The sequence below is a fragment of the Nematolebias whitei genome, chromosome 1 (genome assembly GCF_014905685.2).
Source record: "Nematolebias whitei isolate Nwh7 chromosome 1, NemWhi1, whole genome shotgun sequence".
Classification (NCBI taxonomy): Eukaryota; Metazoa; Chordata; class Actinopteri; order Cyprinodontiformes; family Rivulidae; genus Nematolebias; species Nematolebias whitei.
The window spans coordinates 10,813,031-10,823,221 of record NC_056498.1 but is presented as its reverse complement, the minus strand read 5'-3'; the positions used below and the strand labels follow the sequence as shown (position 1 = coordinate 10,823,221).

Here is a 10,191-nt window from a genome sequence, read left to right as displayed (position 1 = left end):
CACCTCTGTCTTTTTTTCATTACAATGCAGGAAGTTTAGGGCCATCCAAGCTTTAAGATCTTTGAGACACGAAAAAAGAGGTTTAATGGACCAGGTATCAACTCGCCTCAAAGGCACATAGATTTGGCAATCATAAGCATAACAGTGAAAGGAGATGCCGTGTTTTCTAAAAATCGATCCTAGAGGAAGCAGATATAAAGAAAAAAGCAAAGGCCCTAAAATTGATCCCTGAGGCACCTCAGATGACAAAGGAGCAGAAAAGGATTCATACTCAGCAATTTTTACAGAAAATGTTTTTTCTGCCATATAGGACCCCAACCATTCCAGAGCAGTCCCACCAATGCCTACTTGGTGCTGTAGACATGACAATAAAATGCTGTGGTCCACTGTGTCAAACGCAGCAGTTAAGTCCAGTAAAACAAGGATCACATGATCACAAGAGTCACATGCCAGGAGGATGTCATTAAAAACTCTCAGCAGAGCTGACTCTGTGCTGTGGAGAGTTTTAAATCCAGACTGCAAAACATCCATGATGTTATGTTCATCTAGGAATCCAACATTTTTCAGTCAGGTCATCTGGACAGTTTCTTTGTTTTTGTGCTGAAACGTTTCGCCTTCGGTTCGGAAGGCTTCATCAGTCAAGGAAACACACAACAAAACTGATTCTTCCCCCAACAGCTTACTCCAAAGTGGAACAAACCAGTTCTGCTTGAGTTCTGCTCAGCCTTCCAGACCGAAGGCGAAACGTTTCAGCACAAAAAAAAAGAAACTGTCCAGATGACCCTGACTGAAAAATGTTGGATTGTATACCTGGATTATTGAGCATGGACTTTGTTGTTTTCAACCAGTTTGACAAGACTGTCAACAAGGAAGAGGGCCAGCAATGGAGGAGGGGGCGTACCAAAGAGACCATCTTATCACAAGCAGAACTGGTTTGTTCCACTTTGGAGTAAGCTGTTGGGGGAAGAATTAATTTTGTTGTGTGTTTCCTTGACTGATGAAGCCTTCCGGACTGAAGGCAAAATGTTTCAGCACAAAAAAAAGAAACTGTCCAGATGACCTGACTGAAAAATGGATTGTATACCTGGATTATTGAGCATGGACTTTGTTGTTCATCCAGGAATGTGACAGCTCTGAGCAGGCTTGTGTGTTTTAACAGGAGCATATGTGAGAACAGTCTGGAATGTTATAAGCATATGATCAGAGATCACAGAGTTATGAATTTCCAGATTAGACATAGGTAATCCCAAAGAGAACACAAGATCTAGAGTGTGACCTTTATCATGTGTAGGATCAGACACAGAATGCACCAAATTAAGAGTCGATAAGAATTACATTTTATTTTACTAGAGGTTTGTCTTGGCAACAAACATGGATGTTAAAATCACCAATAATAAGGAAATGATCATATCCAGTCACTATTTCAGAAAGGAAGTCTGAAAAGTCACTAATAAAATCCTTATTGTTTTGGGGTGCGTGGTAGATGACAGCACAGCGTGTCGGGTCAGAACGACCCACTTCAAAGGAGGTCAGCTCAAAGCTAGTGAAGTGACGCTGTTTAAAACAATGTTTACAACTAAAAACATTTTTATAAACGGCTACAGTTACTCCTCCCCAGCCCGATGATCGTGGGGAGTTAAAATAAGAGCAGCCCTTTGGTAAAAGCTCTGACAGAGCAGCTGACTCAGCCTCACTTAGCCATCTCTGTAATATAGAGGAAGTCCAGATTATGGGAGCTGACGAAATCCTTCAGGATGAAAGTTTTATTGACCAGCGATCTGGCGTTCACCAAGCCAATCCTGGCTGGAGCTGGAGTGGGGTTGTCGCACTGAGGGAGGGTCCGACTCAGCTGTCTCAGGTTCTGTGGGTTCGCTCCGCACCTGCTGAGCCGGGGCAGGCAGGGGCGCTGACGCCGGGGGACAGCCGCACCAACAACACTAACCAGGTAAGCATCCACTGGCTCCAGAAAACACCAAGGCAAAAACACGCCAAGAGACACCTCAGGAACTGGCTGGGAACCATTGAACCATGACAAAAAGGCTTTCAGCCATACCAGGCGTCCACCACGTTTACCGAGGCGGCCATAATGTTTCCGTCAGTGGGGCAGCGGCGGAGCCCGACACAGGTGAGCTGGCAGCAGGTAGGGGTCTTGCTCCTGCTTTGCCCTCCACTCTATCACATGAACCACCTGGAGCACCCTGCACAAGAGCTGTGCTGTGCCATCTGTTGCTGCAAGCTCTCTGTCCTCTTGCTTTTCACAATGACGACAGCCTGTTGTAGCACATGGACGGCGAGACAGAGCATCTGCGTTAGAATGGCATGCTCCTGCTCTGTGCTGTACAGTGAAATTAAAGCTCTGAAGTTCCTCCAGCCAGCGAGCCACTTGCCCATCAGGCCCCTGAAGAACATCAACCACTGGAGGGCAGCATAGTTGGTTCTGATAATCTCAGGGAGTCCAGAGCAGCATTAAATAAGCTCCCGTGCACCAGGAGGTCATCAAGGTAGATCAGACACTACTGTCATGGGACATCAGCCAGCACTCTGTCCATAAGTCTCTCAAAGGTGGTGGGAGCATTGCACAGGCCAAAGCTCAGTACTCTGAACTGCCACTGTCCCCTGTTGGTGCAGAAGGCTGTCTTTTGTCTAGACTCTGGGGACAACGGCACCTGCTAATATTCACTTCGTAGGTCCAGGGTGGAAAACCAGGAAGAACCTGCTACCAAGTCCAGAGATTCATCAATTCTGGGAAGGGAGTAAGAATTCATTTTTGTGACTTTATTGAGTAATCTGTAGTCTATGCAGAAGCACATCCTTGGGCTGTTTTTCTTGGGTAGCATCACAGCAGCAGAGGCCCACAGGCTATCAGATGGCTCTATGATGCCTGCCTCGATCATCTCACTCAGTTCTCTGTCAGCAGCCTCTTGGAGAGCTAAGGGAAGGCGGCGGGGACGCACTTTAATAGGACGAGCATCCCAGTGTCATCGATGTGCTCCACCAAGTGTGTTAGACCTACTTCACTCTCTTTAAGGGCAAAAGTGTCCCTAAACTTTAGTAGCACCTGTCATAGGCTTTTCTGCTGCTGATGACTCAGCCTCTCACAGTTCTTGTACCAAATTTCTTTCACTGCAGACAGCCTCTCTTCCTCTTCAGCTTGGGGACGAGCTGTACTCTCTTCCCTTCAGGTAGTATTAGGGAGCCCTTTTCCAGGTCAAGTACACCACCAATGGCTCAAAAAAGTCCAACCCAAGGATACATGTGTCCTACATGTCCGCCTCCCAGGCACCATAAGGCACTTTGAGATCTCCCACGTTAAACTGGAACACTCCCCTCCCTCTTACGGGGGCCAGGTCACCAGTCACTGTCTTAAGTGACTTAAAAATGTAAAAAAGTTCTTTAAAAGGTTCTAGAATTGCACCACTCAAGGTGGCTGCATGTTGGAGTAGCTCTGTTACTTTCATTCAGAGATATTGCTTTTGAAAACTTTAATTCCTCTTTTTTCTGGATATAAATCACTTTTTTGGGATGATTATTTCTTCTGGTGTCAGATGCTGTGCAGCTAGAAGGATTTTTACAGAAATATCTTTGCTTTTGGACATTTGTTATGATTCGTAACCATAACAATAAGGTTGATTTTTACAACCGGTGTGGGATTCTTTGCCTTCCCCTTTAACCATCTCTCTCTCTGTAACTAATTGGCTGATTAGCTACACCTGCACCTGCTGCCGAGACCTACACCTCCTGCTCTACTTAAGCCTCAACCAGACGTTCAGCCGACTCTCAAACATTTATTGCCTTGGGTAATATTGTGACAGCCAGTTAAGCCTTAGTGTGTTCAAGTTTGTACTAACCTGTTCCCTTTCTGCCCGTCTGTTCAGTTCCCGCCCGTCCTGTCTGTCTGGCCTCCTTGTGGCTGCGCCTGGTCGCCAATCCTGCACACCAAACCCATATCTAAGAAACTACACTCTGGACCCTTCAACAAAAACTACATCACCGATCTATACTCACCTCGCTGGATTCCCTGCCATCTTTGGATTCCGTACTCCCTGTCCCCATCACTCCAATGCCATCTGCAACCATATTCGACAGTAAGACAAACCCCTTAACATCATCCCTGTTATCAAGGATCATTCATCTCAAGACACTCATCTCGTCTCCCTTTTTTCCTCCCACAGCCAAAACCGCAGCTGCACTGTAAATGAACTATCACTTTTGTATCCCTGTTGTTCTCGTGTCTTTGGTCTGCCATTTAGGGTCATATATAACCAAACACCATGTTAACCGGGAGCAGCTGATTAACATCTCCAAAGCTCAAATAATATCTCAGCTACAGCCCCAAATTCCAAATGAATTGATAAGGAGGTGTCATGGATGCAGAGCAGGAGCAAAGAAAAGAGAGAAAAAGGGAAGAATGAAGTTCAAATCATCTCTTCCATCGATCATGATGGGCAATGTGAGATCACTGGGAAACAAGTTGGATGAACTTCAAGCCCTAACAAGGACCCACCCAGGTATCGGGAATGCAGTGTTATGTGTTTCACTGAGACATGGCTGCAGGATCATATTACTGACTCCAGCGTTTCTCTGTCAGGCTTTCTGACCATATGAGCAGATAGAGATTTAAAGAGGAGTGGCAAAAAAAGGAAGTGGGTTGGCAGTGCTTGTGAACAACAGATGATGTAATCCTGGCCATGTTACTGTGAAGTGTTGTCTCTACAGTCCAGATAATGAACTGTTAGCACTAAGTTGTCGTCCATATTATTTGCCTAGAGAGTTCACCAGTGTTATTTTGGCAACTGTTTACATTCCACCCAATACTGTTACCAAGACTGCATGTGATGTCATCAGCTCCGAGGTTGCTAAGCTACCGACACAACACCCTAGTGCATTTGTTGCAATATCTGGGGATTTTAATCATGCCTCACTCTCTGCTACACTTATGACATTCCAACAGTTTGTCAGCTGCTTTACCAGAGAAAACAAAACACTGGACTTGTTTTATGGAAATGTCAAGGATTCATACATGAACCTAGCAAGACCCCCTCTTGGCAAATCAGATCACAATCTTGTGTTTCTTTGCTTAAAATGTAAACCCCTTGTTCAGAGGCAACCTGTAATAAAGCAAACAGTGAGAAAATGGTCAATGGAAGCTGAATAAGCCCTGTGGGGCTGTTTTGAGGCTACAGACTGGGATGCACTGTGCCAGCCACATGGCGAGGACATCAATGCCACGACTGAGTGTGTGACTGACTATATAAACTTCTGTGTAAACAACACCATCCCCACCAGAACAGTGAGATGCTTCCCCAATAACAAACCTTGTATCACCACTGACCTGAAGGAACTGCTAAACCAGAAAAAAGAGCCTTCAGGGAGGGAGACAGGGAATCATTGAGGAGTACACAGAAGCAACTAAAAGTCAAGATAAGAAACAGCAAGGAGGTGTACAAGAAGAAGGTGGAGAGCAAGCTTCAGCAGAACAAAAACAGAGAGGTGTGGTCAAGAATGAAAAAGATCACAGGCTTCAAGCAGAAGGAGGATCAGAAGGATGGAAGCCTGGACAGAGCCAATGAACTGAACATGTTCTTCAATAGGTTCAGTTCAGGAACAAGCTCAGCATCCTCCTCTCTTGCCCACAGTCAAACAGATATACCACCTTCCTTTGACCCAAGGCTGTCCTGTCACACCTCAAATATTTTATCTACCACTTCAGTCATGGACCCTTCTTGTACATGCTGGTCTTCAACCAAATCAGAAGATGCCGATACCTCCTTTGCCTCCCCCCTCTGCATCTCTAGAAGTCAAGTGAGGAAGCAGCTGGAGAGACTGAACCGGAATAAGGCTTCAGGTCTAGATGGTGTCAGTCCCAGAGTCCTGAAGGTCTGTGCAGAGCACCTCTGTGGGGTTCAACCTTAGCCTGACACAGGAGAAGGTTCCATTGTTGTGGAAAACCTCCTGCCTTGTTCCAGTATCAAAGAAAACTCACCCATCAGTCCTCAATGACTATAGACCTGTTGCCCTGACATCCCACATCATGAAGGTCCTAGAGAGACTTCTGCTGACCCACCTGATTAAACAAACAAGCACATATCAGGACCCAATGCAATTTGCTTATCAGCAAGGACTTGGAGTTGAAGATGCCATCATACACCTGCTTCAGCAAACACTGTCATCTAGAAAAAGCAGACAGCACTGTGAGAGTCATGTTCTTTGATTTCTCCAGTGCATTTAACACAATCCAGCCTGATTTGCTTTATCAGAAACTCCAGAAGACTCAGGTGGAGGCGTCAACAATCCCCTGGATCAAAGACTACCTGACAAACAGACCACAATGTGTGAGACTAAAGGATTGTGTGTCTAACCAGGTGGTCAGTTGCTCAGGAGCACCACAGGGGGCTGTACTCTCACAATTCCTTTTCACTCTGTACACCTCAGATTTCCAATACAAAACAGACTCCTGTCATCTGCAGAAATATTCAGATGACTCTGAAGTGGTCAGATGTATCAGAGATAGATAAGAAGCTGAGTACAGGGAACTGGTAGACCACTTTGTGGCATGGTGTGGAAACAATCATCTCATATTGAATGTGAACAAAACAAAGAAGATGATTGTAGATTTCAGGAGAACCAGAAACAGGTCCAACCCTATTTCCATCATGGGAGAAGAAGTGGAGGTGGTGGAGAAGTATAAATATATTGGGGTTCATCTGGACAACACACTGGACTGGAAATGCAACAGTGAAGCCGTCTACAAGAAGACACAGAGCAGACTGTACTTCTTGAGGAAACTGAAGTCATTCAATGTTTGCAGCAAGATGATGCATATCTTCTATAAGTCTGTTGTAGAGAGTACTATCTCTTCTGCCATCATCTGCTGGGGTAGCAGCACCAGAGCAAGTGACCTTAAAAAAATCAACAAGCTCATAAAGAAGGCTGGCTCAGTTCTGGGGACTCCTCTAGAACTTTTGGAGATGACTGTACAAAGAAGGATTCTTCATAAAATGAAGAACATTATACACAACCCTCAGCATCCTCTTCATCAGACTGTCATACAACAACAGAGTGTCTTCAGTCAGAGGCTTCTTCAGATCCGTTGTAAGACAGACTGCTACAAGAGATCCTTCCTGCCCACAGCCATCAGCATCTATAACAACTCTTTCATGAAACCAGGATGATGAGTTACAACAACATTTAATTTCCCTCTGGGATTAATAAAGTATTTTTTAATTGAATTTAATTGAAGTTGCACATCAGTTGCCTGCACAGCAGCTTCAATAGGGATGATGTCAGGCCAAACTAGCGTTGCATTGGACCCTGTGTCCAGGAGTGCTGTACAAGGCACCCCAGCGACCACCACTGGAATGTGACAAAAGTTGCCCACTTGTGTCCATCCAACAGTAATGACTGCACCTGGTGGAGGTGGTGGCAGGCTGGGGGTGTTGGTCTCACAGGCCCGTGCACTCCCACCTACACGAGCCCTTGGGCATTTCCCGGCATGGCTGCAAACCTGGGACACTGTCTGATAGGTGGCCTGTTTGCTCACATCCCAGCAGCTCTGTGGTCGACGGTGCGGGCCAGCCCCTGGAGCAGATGACTGAAGAGCAGCGGTCTGCATCGTACTGATTGGTCCCCCTGTCCTCCCCAGCTGCTCGACAGGTGCAAACATTGCCCTCACCATCGGTATGTCCTCATCTCCACCACTGGATCCTGTTAGCATCTCGCTCACCATCGCCAACTCTACGGCTGCACCAAGTGTATCTGAACGTGCAAGCTGAGTCTGTATTCAGAGCTCTTTGGGACTGAGGGCCTGCAGGAAGTAGGTAGGTGGCATGTTGTCATAAGCCCTCCTGCAGAGACACTCGATGTCATGGGCCAGAATACGAAGCGGCTCCCCAGGCTGTCTGCGTCTGTTGGATTGTCAGGTCTGAAGGCTTTAAATCGAACATGTTCCTGCATAAGCCTCACAGCTACGGGGGAAAGGTCATCACATGTGACCCAGACTGGGAGAGCAGACTCTCTGTAATGGACAGGCCTAAAGCCAATGTTCCACAGCCCATATCTAACACCTGGAGCAGGGCATCTGTATAGGACCTGGTCTGCAAAAGGGGCAGAATGAAGTCTCACACAGAACTAAATCTAACCAACCACTCAAAGTTTTTAAATGCTGGGGTCATGCTGCTGGCCTCTGTGTAGAACAAGTCCCAGGTTGATTTCTTATCCATGTTTTCAATCAGCTCGGCTACAGTAGGGGGAAATGGAACCCATTTGGTGAAAAGAAAAAACAAAGTTTGTTCCCCTGTCTTTATTTGAGTAAAAATATGTAAAAGTTAACACAGTTTGACATATCCATCCATCCATCCATTTTCTTCTACATCCAAACCAGCAGATTTAATGAATTTTCACGCTGATGCAATCCCCCAATTTGAGCAAACAAAAGGGCAATACTAGAAATAAAAGACTTCATTTTAACAGGAAACCTCTGTTAAAAAAGTGTCCATCTTCTTCGACAGGCTATGGGTTTTGATGATAGGAAAAAGACACAAACAAACAAAGGCTTTTTGGGCCACTTTAAAGGTTACAAGAAAGACTGGTTCTTAGAAGGAAAATACAAAGAAATTAGGGGTGGTTCAGACAAAGCCCCTATGGGGACATTGGTAACAAACAGATTTTAAAATATGTTTCACTTAACTGGTGAAACGGGAAAGTGTTGTATGTGCACAATATAATCCATAAAAATCTGGTGCTCACAAGGAACAACTCTGGTGTTCATGAAACTCCTCTTAGGGGATCCACATGCTTAAAGCTTTTGCAGAGTATATTTTATATAGTCTAGAACATTAGTGTAATTCCTCTACCTGTCAAAGTATAAGTTTAGACACCGCCTCTCATTTAGCCTGAGTTGTTACTGAACTGTTTAGATTTTATTCCAAGAATAAAACTCAAGTAGCAAAATGCAGATTGTTCAACAAGAACAAAGATTTTACTCAGAACTTAAGGTGTGTTCAAAATTGTACTAATCTAAAAAGTGTTTCAGCCATCAGGCTGCCATGTATGAAATTCATGAACATAACCGCACATGTAAGAAGAAGCCTTTGAAGGTGGACTTCCAGCCCATGGCTATCACCAAAGAGACAACTTTGGTGGGTCAGTTTGTCCTGGGCAGCTCATCTGGACCTAGAGACGGTCTCCTGCTCAACTCCTGGGCAGGGGATCTGCCTGACAAAACAGGTGTGCGAACATTTCATAGCTTTCTATTCACTCACTCACTGTTTTCTATTAACACATTTTCTGTTTAGCAGGAGAGCATGTGAGCTCAGTCACTGAGTTTGGTTGCATTCCAGTTATCTCTGTCTCCACACTGAGCAGTTGTATAGGTGGTGACCAGGTCAGTTTCAGCCCTTGAACAAGTCTAAAACAATGTATGCACACCTGCTTGTTTTCTATGTTAATGTTTTTTTTTTTCTTCTGTTCATTAGCTTTTTGGACAACATCAAGGGGATTACAGACCCCAGTCAACTCAACCCACCAGACTTCTGCCGTGACGCAGAGACGAAGGACAGTGAAAAGGAGCCAACAGATTTCCTAAGTCTGTTTCTGACCAAGAAATAAAGACTGTCTGTATTTCTAGAGCTCTGCCTGACAAAACCACAATAAATGTTTAGTTTTTTTTCCTAATTTTTCTAATTTGATATTCATACCATTTACCTCAGCTTTAACACCCTGAGAAGAGCAACTATGACACCAGTACACTTGTTTTTTATCACCTGATTCAATTAAACTTTTGCCTCAAGACTGAATAATACCAGAAAAAAAGTGTTTGTTTTTTAATATCTTCTTCATGATTAAGTTTTATTTTTTTTACTTTGACTTACTTCCAACTTTATAATGTACTGATGTGAAACAACAAGTGGTGTCTTTCAAGAAAATATAAAAATAAAAATGAAATTCTACGCATTGTGCATTTATGATTCTGGAAATAGTAATTTGAACAAGGTGTAGGCTGATGTCTCTCAGTGTTGAAGGATTTGAATAGTGAATGTTTGTAGCTTTTGAGATGAGCATTTTCCTGGACTACTTTTAAGCAAAATAAAATCTAGAAAGTATGTTGTCCTCAGATGATTGACATGGCTGGCTTACACACACACACACACACACACACACACACACACACACACACACACACACACACATATA

General features: G+C 44.5%; 1 protein-coding gene across 1 annotated transcript; it reads left to right on the top strand.

Moving 5' to 3' along the window:
* Positions 1-9,044: 9,044 nt before the first annotated feature.
* On the top strand, positions 9,045-9,611 carry LOC119408306 (ependymin-1-like). Its single transcript, XM_037675107.1, has 3 exons — positions 9,045-9,225; positions 9,297-9,387; positions 9,471-9,611. Exons 1-3 carry the CDS (start codon positions 9,045-9,047, stop codon positions 9,604-9,606), a joined length of 408 nt encoding a protein of 135 aa, XP_037531035.1. The 3' UTR covers positions 9,607-9,611.
* The last annotated feature ends 580 nt before the right edge of the window (positions 9,612-10,191 follow it).